Here is a 24,941-nt window from a genome sequence, read left to right as displayed (position 1 = left end):
GCCCAAGCAAAGGCCTCTCTCCTTTCCAGGCCCTCCAGCCCTTGGTGACACGTAAGAGGGTCCCCATGGGGCTCTAGAGTCTCTGAGGTGAACAGAGGGCAATGGTACCCCAACAAGCCGTGGGAGGAAACTATTTCGACTCCTTTTCCAGGGGAGGAAACAGGCTCAGGGAGATTCCGGAACCGCACCGGGCGCCCGAGGCCAGCGTGCCGGCAGCTAGGCCCTGAGCAAAGGGGGAATGCCTAAAACCGCGGAACATGCGCACCGTTCAGCTGGTTTTGCCTTCCTGTGACCGTTTCGACGCTGTTCTAAAAACACGAAAGTGTTTCTAACTTCTCAGGCCCTCACCCCCACCCCGAGTTCCCGGATCGGCTCTTCTCGCCCGGAGCTGGGCCCGCTGCGCCAGCGGCTGCCGCCCAGAGGGCCACGGGACGGCAGAGCCCAGGGGACACTCCGCTCCCTAGGACCCGGGGACGGGGATCGTGGCCCGGGCGGGGGGCAGGGCGCGAGGGGCGGGTGGGCGCGGCTTGCGGGCTGGGCTCGCGGGGCGGGGGGCGGGGCAGCGGAGGGGGAGGGGCGCGCGGTTCCCTTCCCCCCCCCCCCCGCGGGCCCCGCCCCCAGCCGGAGACCGCTCGCCGGGAAGCCGGCCCTGCCCCAAGGGTCAGCGCCGCGCGCGGCTACAGGCGCCGCGCGGCCGCCGGGCATCGCCGGGGCCCTGGCGAGCCGAGTCCCTGCTCTCCCGGCCTCGGTGCGACCCTCCGTCCTCAAGCTGGTCTGGCGGCAAGGGGTGAGTCTACAGCCCTCGGGGACGGTCGCGCTTCCTCCTCCCCGCGCCGCACCCGAGCGCCCCGCGCCCGCAGCGGCCGGCGGAAGTCGGCTGAGCGTCTCGGCCCCAGGCGCGGGGTGCGGACCGCTTTGGCCGAGGAGGACACCGAGACCGGCCGAGGGGGAGTAAAGTGACTCGTCCAAGGGTACCGGGCCATTGAGAGCGGAAGCGCGTTCCCGCCGCCCCCTGGAGAGCCCTGGCTCGGCCTCCCGGAGGAGGACACGGCTGCCCCCACCCCACCCCGGGGGCATCACGGCCGCCCCTCTCCGCGCAGCCCCCATCCAGGCCGGGTGTGTCCCCGTCGGGCTGACTCGGGACTCGACTTCCGGTGTCCCCGCTGTTGCCCGCGGGCATCCTTCTCCCAGCCCCGCCCAAGCGCCCTGCCCTTCGCTGCTGCGGGTCCCCTGGCCCGCCGCCCTCGGCGTCCCGCGAAGGGCGGCGGTTGGGAGGCAGATCCGAGAGCGGCTATCCTAGCTGGAGCCACCCAGGGGAGGGCAGGGCAGCAAGGATGGGGCCGCTCTCCCCTGAATAGGGCGCATTCCTTTGCAGGTGACACGGCTTTTAGAGCCTGCCAGCCCCGGGAGAGGTGGACTGACTCACCGAGGCACGCTCAGTCTCTGCAAGAGCCCGGGCTCAAATGCTGTACCCAGCAATGCGCGGCCACAGACTGGCCCTGGGCCTAGGATTCTGCCTGCTGTTGGGCACTGCCCTCTGCTCGCTGTGGTGAGCGTGCCCCATGCAGCCCACCCCTCACCCCTGACTCCTCCCTTTCTTGGCCTTGCAACCCCCAAACCTTGACCCCTTTATGGATTCCCAGGTCCCATCCACCTCTCTCGGCCCGCCTGTCCCCCAACCCCAGCCCCAGTAAGACCAAACTGGTTTTGGCTTCTGGATTTTGCTTTGCACTGGCCTCCTGGCCTTTGCACTTGCTTCTTCCTCTGCCCGGACCATTCTTCTAGCCACGTTAATGAAGCACTCGTGTCCACACCCCAAAATGCACCTCACGTGTCCCTTCTCTGAAGCCCCACCACCCCCGCCCCCACTCACCACCAAGCTCTTTTGGGGGGGGACTGGCGTTAAGAACATTCCTTCCCTGGGAAATGAAAGACCGCACTGCAGAAGACCAGGAGGCTTTGACCTCTGAGGTCAGCCAGACCCAAGGAGTGGGGGGATCCCCAGATGCTCTCCTCTGCAGGCCTCCACTCCCTTAACGTGCACCAAGAGGGTGCACGGTCAACAGGTGGGTGTTTTTCCTTCCCAGGATGTATTTTGAGAACTGGCTGCGGGTCTCCTATGTTCCCTATTATCTCCCCTGCCCAGAGATCTTGTAAGTATGGGGCTGGGAGCATTTGGGGCCCTGTGGGCCGTCTGGAGTGGAGGCAGTGGGAGAGTTTTACGGTCAGTTTGCAGATTATTAGTTCCTAAGCTCATGATTCCGATCAGTTTGAGAAGTATTTGGGTAATTTACGGGCTGCCACAAATATGGAGTAAAATTCCTATTTCAGTCCTCCAGTGTCTTTGAGCGCCCCCTCCGTGGTTTGACCTTGATCCTGCCACACGGCTCAGAGTCTCACTTGCTTCATCTGTGAAATGGGCTGATAGAGGTGTCGCTCCTGGCCGTCTGGAGCATGCAGTGTGACGACGTCTGTATAGCCTCCTGTAGCAGGTGGCACATAGGAGGTGCTCAGGAGACAGTGCTCTCAGGACCTGACCTTTTGGCTAAATTTTGTGTTCAGTGAGGATTCAAGGAACAAATGAACATGTGACCAGTCTTCCCCCACATAAGGAACCCGATGCTTTGACAGTTTAGAGTGGAAAAACAGGTTGGCACAGTCTCAAGGGGGTGTCTTCATGATAGCTAAAGGGATGTTTAAAATCCGGATCCTAGACTGCTTGCTAATTAACAACAGGCGGGTTTTGCGGTTAGAAACACAGAGTATGGAAAATTAGGAAGCTAGAAAGCAAAACAAAACGCTGTTGTGTCCTACGGGTCTGAGTTACACTTTGCTTCCAAAGTTCCTTGTCAACTTGTTGGCTGCTTTACTTTCTCATTGAACAGACGGTGCCTCTTACTTGGTTCTAAAACCAGAAAGCCCGCTTGCTGTTGAAAAGAGCTGAGATTGGGGCGCCTGGGGGCCTCGGTTGGTTAGTCTTGGTTTCGGCTTCGGTCACGATCTCGCGGTTCGTGAGTTCGAGCCTGGCGTCAGGCTCTGTGCTGACAGTGCGGAGGCTGCTCGGGATTCTCTCTCTGTCTCTGTCTCTGCAACCTTCCCCACTCACGCGCTCTCTCTCAAAAATAAATATACAAACGTTAGAAAAAAAAAAAAAGCTATGACCATAATGTTTTTGCAATTTTTATCCTGTTTTCCCAGAATTGGCATATGTGTACTCTTCATGGCCACCATCATTTTACCGCCCCCAGGAGCTGGGTCCTAATTCTTCAACCCCTCCCCCTCTCCCTCCAACAACGGGGCGGGTATTTTCGTTGCGTCCAATTCCCCAGTGTCCTAAATTAGTTTATAATGAGCAGCTTTGATATAAAGCTTTTTCCATATTAAAAATCCTTTCATGGGGTGCGTGGGTGGCTCAGTCGGTTGAGCGTATGACTCTTGAATTTCGGTTCAGGTCATGATCTCACGGTTCATGAGTTTGAGCCCCGTGTCGGGCTCTGCGCTAACAGCACGGAGGCTGCTTGGGATTCTCTCTCTCCCTCTCACTGCCCCTCCCCTGCTCGCGTGTGTTTTCTCTCTCTCAAAATAAATAAAATACACGTTAAAAAGTTTTTTTAGATTAAAAACAACAATAAAAATCCTTTCATTGGTACGTTCCTTCCCTGGGCCAGAGGCCATGGAGAGAGTCTCGGTCCATCTTGTCTGTTGCTTTCCAAAAGGACCACGCTCTCACAGTGTCACCTTCACAGAGATGCCTCTCGCAGGCCTGTGCTGGGAGGAGCGCCAGGTGTTGCAAAAAGCAAAAACCAAAGCACCCTGCTGGTTCGAGAGACCGGGAATGCTAGCTGTTGGGTTTCAGTTTCATTTCCTCGATTCCTACCGAGGGCCTCCTTTCTCCCACCCGCCTCCCACGAGCGGGACTTCCTCTTCCCCTGATGCACCTGCTCCACTGGCCTCTCCCCTTGGTCCGTCTGCGGCTTCTCTAAGCATCACCCTTGGCCAAAAGCATTCGCTACATTTTTTTCCCTTCCAGCTTGTCTATCGTTGGGTTCTACTTCGCTCTTTTTTTTTTTTTTAATGGATTGAAGGTGGAGATTTTGGTTGGTGTTATTTTTTTTTTTTAATTTTTTTTAACGTTTATTTATTTTTGGGACAGAGAGAGACAGAGCATGAATGGGGGAGGGGCAGAGAGAGAGGGAGACACAGAATCGGAAGCAGGCTCCAGGCTCCGAGCCATCAGCCCGGAGCCCGACACGGGGCTCGCACTCACGGACCGCGAGATCGTGACCTGAGCTGAAGTCGGACACTCAACCGACTGAGCCACCCAGGCGCCCCGATTTTGGTTGATGTTAAATGGTCACACCTTCCCTGCTTTTCATCTGGATATCTTCACTTTTAGTTTTCCTACCTTCCAGTGTGAAAACATGAAGCTGATTTTTTTTCTTCGCTCTGGCTCACGTGTGGCTTCGGTATTCTTACGACTGACCGTGCTCTTTAATGCGGCTGGAGCGTGGCTGGGCTTGGAGGCAGGGGTGGGGGTCCAACCGCCAGGGCTGTGGGCCCTTTTCCTGTTCACTTCCCGCCTTCCCAGAACGCCGTCACTTTCTGAGCAGGGACCTGAAGCGTGCTTGTCTGCGGGCACAGGCGGCCAATTTGATGGACTAACTTCTAAAAACTGTTGACTCAAGAGGTCAAAGTAATCACAGAAGGACAACTGTTACAGTTGTAAGAGATCTCCAGAACAGTCAGAGCTCTAGAATAATGGTTACCAGGGCCCGGGCAGATGGGGCAGAGGGGAGTCAGTGTTGAAAGGGGACACGGTTTGGGTTGGGGAAGATGAGAAAGTTCTGGAGATGGATGGTGGGAACGGCTGCACGCTAGGCGAATGTGCCTAATGCCCCTGAAGGGCACGCTTGGCGATGGTTAAAGCAGTAAATCTTTGTTTTGTACATTTTACCACCAAAAACAAACAAAAAAAGCAGCAGCAGAAGCATAGACTAAAAATTGGAAGGAAAGCTCAAGGAGGCTTAAGCTATCCTCTCAAATACGCCATACTGAAAATTCTCGGGGCTCTTGGGGGGGCTCAGTCAGTTAAGCGTCTGACTCTGGATTTCAGCTCAGGTCTTGATCTCACAGTCTGTGGGATCGAGGACCGCGTCCAGCTCTGTGCTGATAGCCTGGAGGCTGCTTGGGATTCTGTCTCTCTCTCTCTCTCTCTCTCTCTCTCTCTCTCTCTCCCTCTCTCTCCCTACCCCCCACCAGCTCATGCATGCTCTCCCTCTCTCAAAAATAAATAGATAAACATTTAAAAAACAAAAAGAAAATTCTTTAGCGAGTGGCAGTCACCGTCCCCTCAGGTGGTCTGCCCCTTACAGCCAACCTCAGGCATCTTCAGGAGCTGATCCACTCCAAAGGTCCTCAGGCAGGGGTTTGCCTTCTCTGGGCCACACTTCTACCCTCGGGGGAGGACTTTATCGGGAGGACTCTAGAGCCCCAGGAGTCAAATGTCTGGCTCCAGGTATCTCCAGCCAGTTAATGGCAGACCCAGAGGCTCTCTGCACCCTGCAGCCTCCGTCCTTAGGGAACTCCTTCTTACTTGCCCACCCAGGCTAACCCTGGCTGTTGCTGGGGGAGGCTGGCCGCCCAGGCCGCTTGCTAAGAAGGGGACAAGACGCCTGGTCTTAACAAGCGTTTGCTCTGTGCTGGGCGTGGGCACACGCCTTGTTTAATTCTCAAGGCAGCTCTCAGGGTTAAGGATGGCTACCCATTTTACAGATGAGGAAAAGTGGGGGCATCAGTCAGGGTTCCACTAAAGAAACAGAGCGGAGGCGGGAGGGAGAAAGGTTGACCCACTAGGCTAAGCCAGTCTGGACTCCCTGGAGCAGGCTGGACCCCGGGAGTGGACACTGACCGAATCTCATCACGGAAACCTCAGCTCTGTTCTTCACGCCTCTCACCTGGTTGTACCAACCCCATCCAGGCCATGTGGAATATCTTTTTTGTTTTTAATGTTTTATTTATTTTTGAGAGAGCACAAGCGGGGTTGTGGCAGGGAGAGGGGGACAGAGGATCCTAAGCAGGCTCCGTGCTGACAGCAGCGAGCCCGACGTGGGGCTCGAACTCACAAACTGCGAGACCATGACCTGAGCCGAAGGTGGACGTTGAACCCAGGGAGCCACCCAGGCGCCCCTGGGATGATCTTTACCTAAGGGCAGCGGGTGTAGATGTTAATCACACCCGCCATGCACCATCACCGCGAGGCCTCCCTCGATCGGTGATTGGTGTTGGTGTAACCGGTTACCATGACTGACCGTCGCCGCGGGCTCAGGTGAAGGGACTCGCCCAAGGTCCCCAGGCTAGAAAGCAACAGAATGGCGCTCACCAGGCCTTTGCAGCTTCTCAAAACTTGTCTGCTGCCAGGCCCCTCCAGAGCGACGTGTGTGAGAGAGCATCGGCTTGGGAGACAGACGGCACCGGGTACCAATCACCGCCTTGCCACTTAGTGACCCTGGACAGGCTGCTTCCGGAGGAGCCCAGCCCCCCACCCCTAGCAGAGTGGGCACGCAGTGGGGAAGGGCGCGCAGAGGGAGTCTGCACGGAACCTGGAGGGGTGCCTGCCCTTGCGGCGGGGGGGGGGGGGGGCGGTGGTTGGTTATTCTCCACTCTGTCCTTCGCGCACCGAATACGTCTGTCCCCAGCCCTGGCACTAACAGCTCTCTGTGTCCTCTGCCACCAGCAACATGAAACTGCAGTATAAGGGGGAGAAGCCATTTCAGCCTGTGACACAGTAAGCAGACCGTCATTTCCCCCTTTGTGGCCCCGGGGGGGTTGGGGGCTGCCTCCCCTCACCACTGGCCCCTTTTGGTCACAGGTCACTGTACCCTCAGCCCAAGCTTCTGGAGCAAAGGTAGGTGTTGGGTAGGGCCTGGGAACGGGGAGATCTGGTGTGGGGAGGGAGGCTGGGGTGGGCAGAGCTCTGATTTGTAAGTTGGGGTGGTGGGGGTATCAGGTGGCCCCGGGGTCCAGCCCGGTTCTGCCACTGGCTGTGTGACCTTGGGCAGGTGACTCAACAGCTCTGGGCTTCTTTCTATGCAAGTGGCTAATAAGAGCCACCTCCTAGCAGCTTGGAGGACTGGATGATGGGACGGTGTTTGCAGAAGCACGGCTCCATAGCAGGTGCCCGATCTCCACCCCTCATGTATTCGGCACTTAGCAGGCACCGGAGATGCCAGGCCCCCTTAGACACTCGGTGTGCATTAACTCCCGGTCCTCTCAACCGTGCTGGGAAGGAACTGTTCCTAACCCCGCCTTCCACATGAGGATAGTGAGGCTCGGAGACAGGGATGAAGCTGCCCAAGGTCACACAGCGGAGGAGGCCGGGCCGGGGAGAGGCTGAGGCTTTCACAGGGAAAGGGCCTCCGTGCCCACGGCCTCCCCCGCTGCCAGGCCCGCAGAGCTGCTGACCCTCACGCCCTGGTTGGCGCCCATTGTCTCGGAGGGAACCTTCAACCCCGAGCTGCTGCAACACATCTACCAGCCGCTGAACCTGACCATCGGGCTCACAGTGTTTGCCGTGGGCAAGTGAGTAGTGGGCCGGGTGGGGGGTTCTCACTGAGCCACGGGAGCTGCCGGTCTGGGAAGAGACAGGACCTGGACGGCAGGGACACCCTGAACCAGGCACCGTGTGTGTCGGGGGGAAGATAGGGGGTAGAGGGTGATGATGGGAGGGCTTCCTGGAAGAGGGGATCTGGCCCTGGCATGGAAGCGGGGAGCCAGCCCCGGTGACGGAGCAGCAGGAGACTCTGTGACGACACCCCCTTGCCTCCTTACCCCTCTCTGCTTCCCCTGAACGGTCCGGGCAGGTAGGAAGGAACAGAATCCCTCAAGACCATCACATAACTGGGGGTCCATGGTCAGGCTACAGGCAGGTCAAGGCCTGCCCTCAGGGCCCTCTCCCCTCTCCCACTCTGGGCCTCCCCCCCGCCCCCCCCCCCGCCCCATTTTCCTCTCCTGTCCCTCACCCCACCTGGCCTTTCCTTTAGGGGATACCACCTGACAGCTTCCCCCCGGGGCTCTCGCTGGGACTCCTGAGAGAGAAACCAGTGGGGCCCCAGTATCTAAAGTGCTGGGTGGGGTGGGGTGGGGGGGCATGTCAGGTGACCCTCTGGTCCAACCAGCTTCGACCTGGGGGGTGCGGCCCTGCGGGTTCCTCCAGCTGGGACCTCAAGAGCCCCAAGCCCCCAGCACCACTCACCTGGCCTTGAGGCAGCACATCCGGGCCATGTGACCACCTTCCTCTCTCTGAGCCTCAGTATCTCTGCCTCTAAAACGGGGATTATGGGGGAGGCACTGGCTGGCTCAGTAGGTGGAGCCTGAAAAAAATTAACATTACAATGGGGAGTAGGGTGCCTGCCTTCAGGGAGTTTAAGAGGCTCAAAGGAGCTAAGAATCCCTTGAAACTCTGCCCGACTCCTAGGAGGTACTCAGTAAACGTCAGCTTAGTTTGCGAGTTTGCGGATTTTAAGAATCCTCGTGAGGGATCATTCCTACGAGGGCTGTAAGAGGCTGGTGCTGCAGGGCGCCCGGGGGGCTCGGTCGGTGGAGCATCCGACTCTTGATTTCAGCTCCGGTCATGATCCCCGGGTCGTGGGATTGAGCCCCACATGGGGCTCCATGCTGAGTGTGGAGCCTGCTTAAGATTCTCCCTCCCTCCCTCTCTCTCTCTCTCTCTAAAATAAAAAAAAAAAAAAAATTTTAAAGAGGTTGACACTGCAGTTGTGGGGCTTTGACAGAGAAGGGCCCCGAGGGTCACACCTGCGTGGCTTCTCAAGGTGGGGAGCTGGGAGGTGGACCCCAAGCCCCACGCCCTGCACAGGCAGCGGCCCCGTGGGGCCGGGGAGGATGACGGGGTTCTTCCTGCCAGGTACACCCGCTTCGTCCAGCACTTCCTGGAGTCGGCCGAGCAGTTCTTTATGCAGGGTCACCGGGTGCACTACTATGTTTTCACCAACGACCCCGCAGCCATTCCTCGGGTGCCGCTGGGCCCCGGCCGCCTCCTCAGCATCGTCCTCATCCAGAGGCACTCGCGCTGGGAGGAGATCTCCACGCGCCGGATGGAGACCATCAGCCGGCACATCGCCGAGAGGGCACACCGGGAGGTGGACTACATTTTCTGCCTCGACGTGGACATGGTGTTCCGGAACCCGTGGGGCCCCGAGACCCTGGGGGACCTGGTGGCGGCCATTCACCCGGGCTACTATGCTGTGCCCCGCCAGCAGTTTCCCTACGAGCGCAGGCATGCTTCCACTGCCTTTGTGGCGGACGACGAGGGGGACTTCTATTATGGTGGGGCGGTCTTTGGGGGGCGGGTGGCCAGGGTGTACGAGTTTACTAGAGGCTGCCACATGGCCATCCTGGCGGACAAGGCCAATGGCATCATGGCCGCCTGGCAGGAGGAGAGCCACCTGAACCGTCGTTTCATCTCCTACAAGCCCTCCAGAGTGCTGTCCCCTGAGTACCTCTGGGATGACAGGAAGCCCCAGCCACCGAGCCTGAAGCTGATCCGCTTTTCTACGCTGGACAAGGACAGCAGCTGGCTGAGGAGCTGACGGCTGAGCCAGGCTGCTGTGCATGGGGACCCCAAGCCCTGCAGCCAGCTCGCCCCGGCAGAGCACCCGGCTCGTCCCCAGCAAGCACCCCGCTCGCCCCCGGCGGAGCACCCCAGCTTGTCCCAGCAGAGCACCCTTTACCAGTGCCCCCCCCTTCTCAGGCCTCAGGTGAGATCCATCCGGTCCTGCCTCCCTCAGTCTATTAGCAGAAGTTCACCTGGAAAATGGATGTGGAAGGGCCTTTGTAAACTGTGAAGGGCTGCGCCCACATGAGCGGAACACCAAGATCACACGGCAGCGTGGCCCGAGAATGGTCAGGCGGGAAGAGGTGACGAAGACAGAGCCGCAGGCCTGGCCCAGCAGACGTGCCTTCGGGGCAGGCTCCGGAGTCAGCCCTACTCAGTGCCTGAAAGCCCGCCTCTGCCCCACTTCTGTTGCCTATTTGCCCCTAAAGCTGCACTTCTCAGACCCCGGTGTGAAAGGCATCCACACGCCTCTTCTCTGGCTGTAGGGGTCCCGGGTGCTGGGACGTCCCCCAGCCACACAGCGCCAACCCCTCGCTCGGCCCTGGAGTGAGTCTTTGCAACAGAACAGGCCTGGCCCTCTCTGGCGTTGAGTCTAGCCCGCACCCCACGGCGGACCACACTCTCTGGCACCAGCCCCACCTTTGCAAGGGGGTTTGGGCAGTTTTTAATAAAGGTGACGTGCACGAAGTCCTCACCGGGGCGTTTTCACCTACACATCCGAGCGTCTGCGCGGCCAGCCACCGGGGATCCAGGCAGCCTGGATTCCACGTACAGTCAGCCTGTGGGGGTGGAGGAGGGAGGGTCCGGTCTTCTAGAAAGCCTGCATTACAGCGGCCGCTGCAGCAGACGAGATTCTGTTCCCGTTTTCCTGGGAGAGGGGTGAGGTGAGAGCGAGCCATACCCCCCGACCACGAGGGGGGCAGAGCTCATCAGCTGGACACCACGGTGGCCTCTCAGCCCCTGATGTCGGCCCTCTGCCGGCACCTCCTGACCCTGGGGCAGCCTCAGCCCTGTGAGGCCACCTGCGGGTGTCGGGCTCCACAGCTATGGTGCAGGCCCAGGATTAGTGGGCGCGGGAGGGCAGCCCCTTCGGTGGCCGCGTCTGCCTGGCAGGACGGAGATGGGGGGGAGGGAGGGCTCAGGGTTTGGTGGCCCAGTGTCCCCTCTGGGGGCAGCATCACCTTTGCCAAGCGGGGCACAGAGGGGTACACTCAGGCCACGTAGGGAGGAACAGGCACCCAGCCACATGGCCCCCCTCCAAAGCTGGGGGTCAGCCCAAGGCGCACTCCTGTGGCCTGCAGTCTGTCCAGCGGGCAAGGACAGATTACTAGAAAATGAGCAGAGGGGAGGGCAGGTCAGGGAAAGGCGCTGAGGTGCCTGCAGGGCAGAGGGCGAGGGTGGGCCCACAGTCCACGTGTTCTGGTGGGGAGCCCCTGCCTCGCTCCCAGCCCGGCCCCTCCTGGCCCCAGCTGACGGACCTTCCCAGCCGCGGCCCGAGCCCCCAAGGAGTACGGCTGACACCGCCATCGCAGGACCCAGCTCTCAGACACAAGGGAGTGACGGGACCCAACTCTTAGACCCCAACCAGGGTCCAAGCTACTTGCCAAAGAAGGGCTGAGGGCTTAGAGCCACAGCTGCTCCACGGGTGGGGAGAAGTGAGGGGCCTGGCGGGGGTGCAGGGGGGACGGGGACGGGGCCTGACCTGGCAGACAGAGGTGAGAGGGCTCAGAGACAGTCCCAGCGGTCCTCAGCCCCTGACTGGCAGGATCGGGTCTGAGCCCCAGGCACCAATGTTGTCAGGGCCCATCAGTCTGGGGGGCTTCGAAGTTTTCTAAATTGCAAAGGTACTTCTTTAAGAAACAGACAATAGCCCAAATACAAAATGTCTGCCGTGGAGGCCCCTGAAACTTAGGCTTCCTGTCCCTTCACGGCCAGCAGCTTCCTCCCCGCACTATCACTCGGCCATCGGGCCTGGCCCCCACACCTCTGCTCACACTACCCACCACCCGGGTCTGCCAGTCCCATCACCGAGCTGATTTCTGGGGACTCGTGCCTGACATCACCTCCGGGAAGTCTGCCTTGATTTGTGACCCCCTCCAGAGTGGGTGCCTTTCAGTGTTTCCACGAACCCTCCGCAACCCTGTGTCACTTACGACGTCTGCCTATGTGCACCCCTCGCCCCAGCTGGTAAACTCTAAGGGGGGATAGAATGGGGCGGCCCAGATTCCCCTGGTAGCTGGAACCCAGGGGGCGTCCTATAAATGTTGAATGACTGTGGGAGGGGAGACAGCACCTGTGGGATGTTGGACAGGTCATCTGAGGCCCTGGGGTGAGGGCCAAATGAGATTATGGCTGGGACACCAATTCCTCTTGGGCAGTTGGTGAGATGTGGCTTCTGAGACGTGGCTAGGTCTGGGCCCTCCAACCAGCGTGCCCCCAGCCTGGAAGGAGACAGCAGATGACCCCCAGAGCCCCCATTACACAGGAGGAAACTGAGGCAGCCTCCTCCTCCCTGGTTGGTTTTGGGGATCCATGCTTGAGTGGGGCCAAATAACATGCCCACCAAACTCCCTCCAAATCAAGGATGCTGTGGCTCTTATAAGACTGCCCGGGGGCGCCTGGGTAGCTCAGTACGTTAAGCATCCAACTCCCGATACTGGCTCAGAGCATGATCTCACAGTTCGTGAGTTCAAGCCCCAAGCTGTCAGCGTGGAGACTGCTTGGGATTCTCTCTCCTCTCTCTGCCCTTCCCTGATCACACACGCTCTCTTGCTCTCTCAAAATAAATAAACTTTAAAAAAACCAAAAAGGTTGCCTGAATTGTGTCCCCTTCCCTCCCCAACCTGCGGTGACCCCCGACTCCTTACCTGATATCCAGAGCATTGCATGAACTGGTCCAGACGCCCTCCCCAGTGTGCACCCATCACCCTACTCCAGCCTCCCTAGAGCCTTCCTCCCCCAGGAAGCCCGCCCCTCAGAGCCCCTTGCCACCAGTGCCCCTCTCCATGGCTCCCACCCAGGACATCCTCACATCCAAGGCTGGGATCAGAGGCCACAACCTTTGGGTCAGATTGACTTGAGTTCAAACCCACAGTGGGGCTATGTCACACAAAGCCCTGTGACCAACAAGCTCCTGTGGTGGCTTCTCAGAGCCTCATTGAAAATGGGGTCTGTGGCCTCGACCCCAGAAGAGTGACCTGGAGGCACAGGGGGAGCCCTAACCCAGGACAACGCCTGTGATGGTTAGTGCCGGGCTCAGTGAGGGTGCAGACAAATGACTCTGAACCCCCCGTTCGTGTTCACGGCTGGACTTGGTCACCCAGAGCCAAGTGACCTTGATCCCTTGGAGGCACTGCTCATGTATAAAAAGGGGTGATGCGGCGCCTGGGTTAAATCAGGCTCAGTCAGTCAGGCATCCGTTCTTGATTTCTGCGGGGGTCACCATCTCACCGTTGGTGCGTTCCAGCCCTGCCACCACGGGGTGGCGCTAACAGGGCAGAGCCTGCTTGGGATTCTGTTTCTCTCCTCTCTCTGCCCCGCCTCCTGCACCCTCTCTCTCTCTCTCAAAATAAATACACTTTTTTTGGTTGTTTAAAAAAGGAGGAGGAAATCACCGATTGCCCAGGGAAGTCCTTTGCAACACTCGGCGCATCCCTCCGGCACCCCCGAGGAGGGCCCCCTCCTCCCTGGGCTCCCTCCCACACCCCTGACCCCAACCAGGGCTGCAGCCAGGTCTACGCTGCATCGCGTGTCCCGGGGTCCCGCCAGAGAGATTAGGGGAAGAGGCGTAGAGGAGGAGGGGGAAGGGGCGCACTGACCTTCTCCTTGCCTGTGCTCCGTGTCGACCGCCGCCTCCAGGTCCCCTGGCCCAGCCATGCACCCAGCTGGCCACTGCAGGCTACATGTGGGGACCAGGACAGAAGGACAGTGCTGTATATTCGGAGATTCCCAAGTCTCCAGGTCTCCGCGCCAACCCGGCCCAGCGCCCGACGGCCCCCGCCCGCTTGGGTTCGGGGTGGCACGAGGTCCCAGCGGGCGTGAGCGACGCGTGGGACCCGCCGCGCGCTGAGCCCTGGCTGTGCTGCGGCGAGGCGCGGCGCCCGTGCACGCGCTGTCCGCGGGCCCGCACGGGCCCCGTGCGCGCGCGACAGTGGACGAGGCCCGGGAGCCTCGGCAGGGTCCCCCCACCCGCGCCGGCGGGAGGGAGGCCGAGCGCGCCCCCGAGCGCGCCCCCGAGCGCGCGCGCGGCCCGCGCCTCACACCTGCGGCGGGCGGGCGGGGCGCGGCGGGGCGGGGCCGCGGCTGTCCCCGCCCACCCGGCCGGAGCCCGGGAGCCCGGGCGGAACCGAGCAGCGGGGCCCGAGCGGCCGGCGGCGCAGGGCGGTGCAGACAATGGGAGCGGCGCGGGCGGCGGCGGTGGCGGCGGCGGCGGCGACGCGGGCGGCGGTGGTCGCGGAGTCCCGGGCCCGGCGAGGACGGGAGGCCGCGCCATGAGCCCCGCAGCCGGGCGCCCCCCTGGGCCGCGCGCGGGCCGAGGCGAGCGGCCTCTGCGAGCCCCGGGCCCCGCCCTGGGGCCGGCGATGCGCTGCCAGGGCTGAGGATGATGGTAGATTGCCAGGTGAGTGCCTCCGCCCGGCCCCGGCCGCCCTCCAGGCCGGCGGGGGTGGAAGGAGGACCACATGTCCCCGGCCCACACCCCATCCGGCGAGGAGGGTGCACGGCACCCTGTCCACGCTGAGCGCGCGCTTACGCAGTTCCGCGTCCAACCCCTCTTGGTACAACTGGGAAACTGAGAGCAGGAGAGGCGGGGACTTGCCCGGAGCCGTGAGGTGAGCAGAGCCCAGAGGAGAAGGGAGGGTCCCGGCTCCGGGGCCACGGCTCCACCCTCCCATACGGTTTCCAATGAAAATGAGAGCCCCTAAGATCCTGAGGGACTCCGTCCACCCCTTACCATGTGGGGCCCTTTCCTCTCGACATCCCGACGAGCCCGCAGGTACATACACACATTGACTTCACACATGGGGACCATGGGATGGAGTCAGAGGAGGAGTGGACACTGGGGAGGTGACAAGGGGGCAAGAAGAAGGGGACTGGAGGCAGCTCTGCCACGGGGCAGGGGCGCCCAGTGCGCTGGCAGCATGACCAGGGCTCATACGTGGGGTGGGGAGACGTGCCAGCCTGATGGCCAGCGGGGTCTCCAGGGTACCCAGGGGGCTGCCTGGGCTGGGCACTTCCCCGGGGCACCCGGAGAAGTCAGGGTTTGGGGTCTTGTGTCCGCCACCAGCCTGGAGCTAGAAGGAGACACCCCCCTAGTGGGAGGGGGCTACGGGACAGGCTTCAGCTTCCTCCTGTGTAAATTGGGCTGCATAGACGTGATGTCCCAAGGGTCCCACAGGCTTGTCTGCTGGCCCTGGACCTCCACCCCTGCCCCAAGAGGCTCCTGGTCCTGGGAAAATGCTTTCTCCTCCCTCAAGGTCCTTCTGAGCGGAGGGCAGCCTGGGGGCTTGGAGGACCGAGGACCTGGATGGGCAGCACGTGGCCGAGCATGGACCCTGGTGTGAGGACTGAGGTCAAGACCCTCCTTGTCAGAGCCCAGGGGCCTCATTAGGAAGGGCTTCCAAAGGCAGTGCCCTGGCTGGGGTGAGGAAGCCTTAGGAGTGAACGGGGCACCGGGACGGGAGAGGTGGAACGGGGGACAAGGGAGGCTTCTGAAGTCCTCACATCGCCCCTGGAGCCCGCAGGTCCTGCCCCTGTGCCCCCCTAGGGCCAGGGAGGGCTGCTGCCTTGACTACACCCAAACAAAGGTGTGTGTTTTGTTTTCTGGTTTCCCTGCCTGGGGCTGTCATGCCGGTGCTGACCACCAGGGGGCAGGCTGTGTCCACTGTGCTCAGGGAAGCCTCTGGAGCGGGAAGGGACGCTCAGGGGTCTTGCTGGGCGTCCCCTGCCCCCAACCCAACATGTACCTCTTACTATTAGTCTGCATGTCCACAGCGTGAGCTACTCAGAGGCAGGTAGGGACTCTGAGATTCTCTCTGGATGCATTCAGCCCCTGTACCTCTCACCCTGAGCAGGGGCTGTGTTGGGCCCGGGGGCCAGAGGCAAAGGTCCAGTGAGGTCCCAGCCCTCCAGGAGCTCACAGCCCAGAGGGGGAGGTGGGTCAAGGCACAAGAGTGAATCCGTGTGAAAGGAAAGACAAAACACTGTCAGGAAATGAAGCAGGGTGAAGGAGGGCGGCCAGGGGCCCCTGGGTGGGGGGGGGGGGGGTCTCACAGGCCTCCAGGGTGGCCCTGATGCTGGGACCCAGAAGGACAAGAGGAGCCAGTCCCACACACATCTGCAAGCAGTGTGCTGCGGGGACGAGCAAAGTTGCACAGAGGGTTTGTCTGGAGAGGAGCTGAGGAGGAGCCAGTGTGGCCGGAGAGAGCTCGGGAGGGAGGAGGGCGGGCCCAGCCCCCAGCCTGGAGGATGGACTGTTGTGTGTGCTGGGGGACACATTCACCTTACTTGGACCGCCTCACACTTTCTGTACCAGTCTCCCGGCTCGGCTCGGCTGGGAGCCTCAGCCCCACGGTCACCCAGGAGGCCAGGGCTGCAGCCTCAGCTGAGGCTCGACTGGGGCAGGGTCTGCCTCCAAGACTGCGACCTTGCACATGCTCTTGGCAAGATTCATCTGGGCAACGGGTGTGGGCAGAGAGATATTCCAGAAGGAAGTGTCCTGTGGTCAGGATTGATTCAAGGCAGGGAGGCTGAAGATGAGGGTGATAATTGGGGCCTCTGTCTACTGTGTGCTCACATGCACTCTGTCCTCGCTGCCTAGGTCGCCTCCTGCATTGCCATCAGGTTCCTGGGGCTCTGCCTGGGACACTGGCTTGCCTGCACTTGGCTAGGGGAGCAGCGGTGGGAGATGCTCCTGGGGGAGGGGTTATATTCATTTTTTGTTGCCACTGTCACAAAGGAGCACAAGCTGGGTGGCTCAAAACAACAGAAATGTATTCTCTGTCAGTTCTGAAGGCCAGAAGTCCAGAATCAGCAGGACTTTGAGTCGGCAGTTCCGTGCTCTGTCTGAAAGCTCTAGGAGGGGATCCTTCCTACCTCTTCCAGCTTCTGGTGGGTGCAGCACGCTGTAGTGTTCCTCGACCCAGGGATGCATTGGTCCGAACTCTGCGTCCATTTCACACGGCCTTCTCTGTGTGTCTGTGTCCGGTTATCCCCTGCTCGTGTAAGGACACCGGTCGTTTGATTAGGGCCCACCCAGATCCAGCGTGCCCTCGTCTTAACTTGATGACATAGGCAAAGACCCTCTTTCCAAGTAAGGTTTGCGCACAGGTGCTGGGTCAGGACTTCAGCCTAGCTTCTTGGGGACACAGTTCAACCCACAACAAGGGGCGTTGGAGTGGTTCTCCCTCCCCCTCCGAAGGTCAGGTACCCAGGTGCCCACGGGGATAGGGGGCACAGTTGGTGTCTGCGGAGGTCTGGGGGACTCTGCCCCCAGTTTGTGGGTGTGAGGGGAGCCTGAGGGTGTGCTGTCACCAACAGCAGGTGGCGCTGTGACCTCCTTACTGCCGCCCTCGCAGGGCTCGGAGGCTTGGAGTGGCGCTAGAGCAAAGATCTCACCTCTCAGTTGCGAGGAGACAACACTCAACTGTAAACACCAGAAGCACCGTCATTTCAGGGGTGACACGTGCCATCAAAATCAAACAAGGTGGGGCCACGGGATGGTGAGCCGGTGACACCTTGGACAGGAGGCCAGGGAACCTAGCAGGAACAGGCCTTCCGAGGTCAAGAGTCTGCGTTTCCTCCTACACCTGCAAGTTGAGCCGGCCCTTCTCAGCCATTTTTCAAGGGCCCTGCAGCTATGATTACGCTCTGTGGTTTCTGGGCAGCTCCCCCCGTTACCGTTACCGAAGGGCAGGGCGGCTGTGTCTGAGGAGCACGTAGAAGGCAGCCGTCTGGATGGGTAGGCTGTTGAGATTGAGGGGTCCCTGTCCCCAGAGACCCTTCCCAAAGGGTCCCCCCACTGCTCACCTGCTGGGGTTCTGCCCGGTCCTCATACAAACTGGAGAGGGCCATCTGGGGCTGAGGAACAGGGGCCCTGGACTCCCCACGGGCGAGTAGGCTCCTAGGGGCATCAGTGAAATGAAGCAAAGTGCCCAGGGTGGCCTGGCCCCAGAAGAGAGGCCATTTCTTACTGTGGCCCCCTGGGCACTTCTGGGTCCCACAAGGCTCAAGTCGCCAGCCCTCGACAGTGGGTCATTCGCTGATTTCTACGAGAGGTACCTACCCAAGGGCCTCTGAGCATTGTGCCTGGGCTTCACTCTGGGAGGATGAGACCGTAGAGAAGAAATACAGGAAAAGGGGTGTAGGACTGACCGCAGATCCTGGGAGAAGGCATTGGGACCCCGGGGACCTGCACACCAGCCATTGGACTGTGCTCTGCGGAATAACCCCCGGAGCGTCCCACACTGCTGCCGGGTGGTATGGATGTGGCCTATAGCGCCACCCCCCCCCCCACACACACACACACATCCCCCTCCCCCCGCCGCCCTGGCCCTGGCCTTGGCCTGCACTGTCTCATTATATCCACAAGATAGGTACCACTGCCATCTTCATTTACAGCAGGGGAAACTAAGGCACTGGAAGGTGAACGGGCTCCCCGACTAGGTAGTGGCAGGGCTGGTGGGGACGTGTCCCTGCGTGCAGACACGCCCGGGAGGGGCTGGGCGTAGGTGCTGGGACCAAATTCCTTGCAATTACAATAAGCTTCCGAAGTCTGGGCTGGGCAGGCCCCAAGGTGATGGTTAACAGTGGGAGTGGAGACATAAACAGAGTTAATGAGCCCCTTCCTCCTCCTCAGCCCCCACGCCCCCTCCCCTCGCTCTAATGAAGGCCTTGGGCTCTGGGCTCTGCATTTTCTCGGAGTTCTGGGTGTTTGATGCTCAGATTCTTCACTTAGGGTCACTGCCGGCTGTGTCTCCGTGGGGGCTGGGGAATGAGCTTAGGGAACCTGGATATCTCCCTCCAGGGCGGCCAAGCCAGGGTGAGGAGGTGGAAAAGAGAGGGCATCCCCCTAAAAATGACAAGCCCCAGAAGGAGGGAGAGTTCCCATGGTAACCTAGAGGGGTTGCTTGGCAACTACAGGCCCCCAAAATACTTGCCTGCAGGAAGGCTCAGGGCTGGGGCTTTCCGATGGCCTGTGTGTAGACGCTAGCAGTGGAGTCTGGTCCACCCCGCCCCCGCCCAGCAGCCCCCACCCTGGATCCTTCCAGAGGGAAACCCTGGTCTGTTCCTCCCTCCCCGTAGCTCCACCCTGTATCAGGCCGGTCCCCTAGCAACAGAGGCTATTTCCTGGATACCTGAGTGACAGTTGATGGTGGCACAACGTCAGAAAATGTAGGGTCAGAGAGCACCGTAGATGGGGCCAGGCGCCAGCCAGAGTAAGGGGAGCTGGGCTTGGTGCCCTGTACTTTGTACCCACTGCAGCCACGAGTGACCTGGGCCTGGGGACAGGGTGGTGCAGCGGCAGGGAGGTGTGGCTGGGAGGGTGGGGTGGGTAGAGCCCCTGGAATAGGGAGCTGTGGTTCTGGTCTGAGCCAGCTGAGACTAGCTTTGTGACCTTGGCAGGTCCCATCTCACCAGCCTCAGTTTCCCCATCTGTGGCCCCTTCTTCCCCTGTGCCTGTGTGTTCACCATTCAGTGCACGAACACTACCCTGTAAATCATGTCACCTACTGGGGCTTTGGGGGTGGGGCAGTGAGGGGCCTCTGGGCTTGCTCATCCGCTGGCCTGATTCCATCAGGGTGCTGGGGGGAGGCAGGCGGCCTCACGGTTAAGGCCATTGGCTTTGGAGATGGAACCTGTGTCTATATCCCAGCATAATGCTTGTTACTGAATGTCCTAGAATGGGCACCAAACCCCTTGCTTTTCCTCCAGCTGTGAGCAAGATATGGGAATGGAAGGAAGTCTGGCCCTGCGGGCTGTTAGGGGCTGCTTTCCCTCGTGGGTGCTGACCCTGTACCTATCAGTGAGCGCACTGGCCGGGGCTGTGTCCTGCTGGGAGGGTGCAAAGCCCCGGAGCCCCTGCCATGCCTTGGGATGGAGGAGAGAGGGCCTCGGAGGGCCAGACTGCCCTGGGGTGGGTCGTAGATTTTGGAGCCGGGAAGATCGTGAAGCCCAGGTGCCCCCTGGGGAGGGCGATGATGGGTGGTCTCGTTGGTGAGGGGTCCCGGGTGCCCTCAGGGAGCCTGGATTCCAGTCTGACCTTGACCATTCAACTCATTCTGTGACCTTCGACTATAATCCCACCCTCTGAGCCTCCCTGGCCTCCCAAAGGGGAGGGGGCGTGCCCACCTCTGGCGTTGGGAGGAGGCGTGGTGGCCTCCTCTGCCCAGTGCCGGGCACGCACGTTCGGCGCGGGGGCGGGGGCGGGGGCGGCGGCTCCCGTGGCTCCCGCGCCTCTGCCGGCTGTGCCCCGCCGCCCCTCACTCGTGCGCGGCGGGAGGAGGGGGCGGGGCGAGGGCGGCGCAGACAATGGCCCGGGCCCGGGTGGCGACGACGGTGCCCGGAGCGGGGCGGGACGCTGCGAGCCGGGCGCCCGGCGACCGCGGGCGGCGCGCTCCAGCCCTCGGCCCCAGGCGGGGTGCGGCCCCTGCCCGCGTTCATGCTGGTGGTCCCGCCGAGCGTGCGGGCGGACGAGGTGAGCCCCAGCCCCGCGGGCTGCCGGGGGAGGAGGGGCAGGGGCCGCAAGGTGGCGGGAGCCCAGAGGCCGGAGCGCTGCCCCGCCCCCACGATTGAGGCGGGCGCGCTCCACCTCGGGTTCTCCCCCCCTTTTCTAGGTTGGGATCCGGAGTGGGCTCCCTTGGGGAAGACCCCGCCTGAGGTTCCAAGTGTGCCCACCTGCCCTGTGGGTCCGCGCTGGGGTAGGGAGGGCGTGGCCCGGGCCAGTGAGGGGCTGAGTCCAGAAACCTGCCCCGCCCCCCCCTCCCCTCCCTTCTTGAGATCTGGGCGAGCGGGCGCAGGCCTTCCTTCCAGGAGCTCCTTTCCCTGTAACCGTGCGGCTCAAAACTGGGCGGGGGAGCGTGTGTGGGGAGGACCGGAGTGTGCGGGCCCTGGGGGCTGCCGCCACCCGAACTGAATCTCTCTGCCTGATTCTTGCCGCAGCCACTGCGGCTGGGCCGAGGCGGGAGCATAAGGAGCCCAGCCCTGGTTATCTCTGTCCGCTGCTCTCAGCACGCGAGGTCAAGTCTGTCTGGAGGTCAACGGGGAGAGAGAAGTCTGGGAAGGCCGGGTGGGAGCCCTGGCTGGGGCTTGCTGGACCCCCCGGCAGGTACTTTCCTTGACTCCTCTGTGCCTTGGCTGCCTCACCTGTGGATGTCAAGGTGTGTGAATGTGCCTGGGGAAGCAGGTACTGGCACCAGTAAGCCCTCCGCAGGTGACAGGAAAGGTCTCTTCCAAGGAAGGCAGATGGCGTGGGGGCCAGAGAAGTTGAGTAGATTGCCCAGGCCAGAGGGTGAGCCCCACCTGGATCGCCTTCCTCCCTGAGGCCAGAGTTCTAGGTCCCCGCCCCCCCCCCCCCCGCGGGGTGTGCTGACCAGGAAGTTGCCCGGGGGTGCCCTTTGGCCCTCTAGTTGATAGGGTTGAAAAGGGTGAGGCAGTCCGCCTGGCCTGAGGCCCTGGGCGGCCCGAGAGGTGACAGCTGTGGGCTCCCGAGACAGGGGAGCAGAAAGGTAGGCAGGCAGTGCCCCGTGTGGACAGGCTGAGCTGCCCCCGCCTGCCCCCCTCCCTGCAGCAGGGGACAGTGGTTCTCCACTATGTCAAGGAATCTTCTTCACAGCCACATGGGGCCGGGAGACCCTTGTGCAGCACACGGGGCTCCTTCCCTTCTCCCCAAGCCAGAAGCAGGCGCGGGGTGGGCCCCGAGGGCGCACGCTCAGGGTCTGGGACGCCGGTGACGCCGGTGGCCGTCACTGTCTGGCAGATGCGCGGGGGGGGGGGGGGGGGTGCTGGAGGTACCTCCGGGGCTTCTGGGGTTGACCGTGCGGTCCTGCACCTGCGCATGGGAGCGTGGGTGCACGTGACTTGGGAGGAGCCCCATGCCTTTGGGTGCCGGCACATTTGAGTGCATCTGTATCCACGTGCCTCGTCGTGTGCCCCCGGTGTGCACGACCATCCCAGCGGTGGCTGAGTGAGCACGTGTGTGAGGGGGCTCGTGTGGAAACACGGCTGGTTACGGGGTGCGTGTGCGGCACGAGTTCACGCGTGTGTTTGTGCATCCGCGCGCGCACGTGTGTTTGCATCTTGCATTTTCAAGGCGCCAGCCCCCCCGGGTCTTGACCACAAGGAACCCCGAGTGTTCCTACCCCCTCAACTTCTCAGTGTCGGTTTCTCACGGTTTTTGTTTGTTTGTTTCTTTAAGTTTATTTTGAGAGACAGAGAGGAACAGGGGAGAGAATCCCAAGCAGGCTCGGTGCTGCCAGCACAGAGCCCGATACAGGGCTCGGTCTCACCAACTTTGAGACCATGACCTGAGCTGAAATCAAGAGTCGGACGCTTAACCGACTGAGCCACCAGGCGCCCCACGTGCCTCATCTGTGAAAGGGGTTAATAAATGTACAAAAGCTTACAAGGCTGGGTGGCTTTAAAGTACTCAGCCCTGTGCCCGGCGCACAGAGCCGCTCTGTTGCCTGCTGGCGGCCGGAGATCTGCACCGCTCTTGGCGGGTGCCCGGCAGGGGGGGTCCACCCGGTGCCTTGCAGAGCTCAGCACATATCCCATGTATGAGCAGGTGGAGGCAGGGAGGAGAGGCCCTGGAACCTCGCCAAGGAGGAGAAACCAAGGAAGGAGCCAAGTCCTGGGACTGGCAGAGGGACCGTGGGTGGCAGGAGGAGGCTGGGACACAGGCTGTGTCTCCGAAGCTGTCAGCCCCAAGGCCCTGGGAACCCAAGGCATTGCCCCCATCCTCTCCTGTCCCCTCCACACCTGGGGAAACTTCCTTGCCGAAAGACTGTGGGAAAGGCACCAGCCCCCCCCCACCTCCCGGCAGCCAGCTGGAGCCCCGGGTCCCTTCCAGAGGCTAGGGCAGCTCAGGGGGCCCCCCCCTCTGAAAGGGTAGCCCTGCTTCCCAGGCCCTGGGCCCCCGCATGCAGACAGCAGGCGGGTGGCGGCACCGGGCACACAGTGTCCCTGGCACGGCGGGCACCCTCCTCACCACAACGGCCCGTTTGTCCCAACTCCCCTGGCCCTGAAGCCCCAAGTGACCAGGCCCTGCCGGGCACAGCGGCTTGACTGTGGGCTCCGCTCCCCCCACCCACCCAACCTTTAGCAAGCCCCGCCTGTCCTTCAGGGAGAGGCTCCTTAGCGCAGGCCAAACCTCTACTTACCCGATCAGCGGAGACCCATTCCCCAGGAATTGCGGAAGGAGAAAAAAAACCCAGGTTGAACCAGAGCTGAGCCGACTGCCTGCCTCCCCGCCCTGACACCCCACGGCAGGCTGGCTTCTGGGAACCTCCTGGCTCCTGCTTCCCAGAAAGCCTGGCTCGCCTCCAGCCTCGCTCTCCGGAAGGCGCTGTCATGGCAGGCTGGCAGAGAGGGCCTTGCCCTTCCTGTGCTCTTTGACATCCCTCGGGCTCCTCTCCAGCTCTGCTGGCTCCCCCAGGAAGCTTTTCTGGCGGTCTCCCCACGAGGAACCCTCTGGCCCCGAACCCTGAAGATTTTTCGAGTCCAGGAACTTGAGACCGGAGAGACTGGGTGGACCATCCAGGCGTTTGTTGAGAGCCCACCGTGCGCCTGGAGCTGCCCTAGGCATCGGTACGTCAGGGGGAACAGAGTCCCTGCCCTTCCCAGGGCTTACGCCCCTTCCAGTGTTAAAAAGAGGGAAGGGCTGAAAACACGTGGGACGCCCAGGGGTGGCGTGTGCATACGTGAGTGGCATGGCCACCCACCTACCTGTTGGCAGTTACGAGAAAGCACCACGGCCCAGGCGTCCTTCTGGGCACTTGGGTATGAAGAGCTGGGAGCCCGGGGGCCGGGTGGGAGAGGGGGTATGAAGCCACCCCACAGTGGATGAATTGTTCTGTGAGTCTTCCCCCACAGGGTACTTCCTGGCTCCCCCACCCTATCGAAGGCTGCGGCGACGCTCCACCCCTCTTAACCCTCTTCTGGTTTTGCTTCTCCAGCACACCCACCCCCCCCAACGCCGTAGTTTACTTCTCGTACCCCCGACCAGAAGGTGACTTTGACCCGTTTGGTTCCCTCGTGTGTTTTGGGCACTTGCACATGGCCTGGTCCCTCCCTGGCAGGTGCCCTGTAGACTCCCCAGGGCGGGTCTGCAATGATGTCCTCGAAACTACTGCTGGTCCTCGGGGACGTGGGGTGGAGTGAACTTGTTTGGAGATTTTTACGGCAGCTGGACTCTGCTAGGAGGACTTTCTGTGGCATCTTATGAAGTATCAGTTGTCCCTGACTTGGCACGTCCCGGGCCACCTTGGGGTAATGTTTTTTTGACCATGGGGCCTATGCCAGGCCCTCTTCCCAAGTGCCCCCATCCGTTGGAGACAGAAGCCGTCTCCTTGTGTAGGGCCGGACAAGTCTCAGCAAGTGACAGGCTGCGGGTTTGAACCTGGATTCCGTCTACCCAGGGCCCCCAGCTCGTAGCTGCCACTCTGATCCTTAAAGTTAGACGTTGGGCTCGTTGGCAAGACGGGCACAAGGAGCAGGCCCAGAGGGGTCTCGGCTGCCGTGAGAGGGGGTCTTGTGGTCCCCTTGGCGGGGCTGGAGCCTGCCAGGCACGAAGCCAGCAGCAGCAGCTGGGGCAGGGCCCGGATTCTCGGATCCTCAGCTTCTCGGCAACCTGGGTGACTCAGTGGGCCGGTATAAAGGGCCGGCAGGCAGGCAGGCAGCCAGCACAGGGGAGTCCTGGGCGGGTGAGTCAGCAGCTGGAGAGGTCCACCGACCTACCTCCCTACCGCCGGTTACTGTTCTGCGTGGGGCGGGGCTGAGCCTCGGCTGCCAAAGTAACGAGCCCCTCCTCGCCTTTCTGCCTCCCAGCTCTGCCCCACCGTGGCAGGGGGTCCCCAGGTCTCCCCAGCCTGGAGCAGAGGAAAGGGCTGCCCCATTTGCGTCCACGGCCTTCCTCTGGCCCTTCTCAGCCTTTCTATAAAGGAGGGGGGTCCTCTGCTCACAGAAGGGCACCAGGAGAATAGTATCAGCCTCAAAGCCAGACTGCCGTGTGACTTTGAATCTGATGGGTCTCCAAGCTTCTGTCCCCGAGCCCACCTGTAAATCTGCTTCACATATGGGGACATGTCATATCCAC

General features: G+C 61.4%; 2 protein-coding genes across 6 annotated transcripts in view; both read left to right on the top strand.

Annotated features, from left to right (window-relative positions):
* Nucleotides 1-662: 662 nt before the first annotated feature.
* GBGT1 (globoside alpha-1,3-N-acetylgalactosaminyltransferase 1 (FORS blood group)) lies at nucleotides 663-10,318 on the top strand. 5 transcript variants are annotated; one of them, XM_042964726.1, is made up of 8 exons: nucleotides 663-787; nucleotides 1,376-1,549; nucleotides 2,088-2,153; nucleotides 6,418-6,474; nucleotides 6,734-6,784; nucleotides 6,869-6,904; nucleotides 7,444-7,578; nucleotides 8,921-10,318. In XM_042964726.1, exons 2-8 carry the CDS (start codon nucleotides 1,464-1,466, stop codon nucleotides 9,603-9,605), a joined length of 1,116 nt encoding a protein of 371 aa, XP_042820660.1. In that variant the 5' UTR covers nucleotides 663-787; nucleotides 1,376-1,463; the 3' UTR covers nucleotides 9,606-10,318. The 5 variants fall into 5 exon arrangements, with proteins under 5 accessions (XP_042820660.1, XP_042820664.1, XP_042820662.1 ...); XM_042964727.1 differs by lacking the exon at nucleotides 663-787 and adding an exon at nucleotides 1,100-1,116; XM_042964730.1 differs by lacking the exon at nucleotides 1,376-1,549 and having other exon boundaries at nucleotides 665-787.
* A 3,870-nt stretch (nucleotides 10,319-14,188) lies between these two features.
* RALGDS (ral guanine nucleotide dissociation stimulator) overlaps nucleotides 14,189-24,941 on the top strand; it is a 45,702-nt gene continuing 34,949 nt past the window's right edge. The window contains exon 1 of the mRNA XM_042963731.1: nucleotides 14,189-14,249. Within this exon, the coding sequence (XP_042819665.1) occupies nucleotides 14,232-14,249 (18 nt within the window). The 5' untranslated portion in view covers nucleotides 14,189-14,231. The remainder of the gene's footprint in view (nucleotides 14,250-24,941) is intronic.

Source organism: Panthera tigris, chromosome D4 (genome assembly GCF_018350195.1).
Source record: "Panthera tigris isolate Pti1 chromosome D4, P.tigris_Pti1_mat1.1, whole genome shotgun sequence".
NCBI classification, from domain to species: Eukaryota; Metazoa; Chordata; class Mammalia; order Carnivora; family Felidae; genus Panthera; species Panthera tigris.
This window is presented reverse-complemented; position numbering and strand designations above follow the sequence as displayed.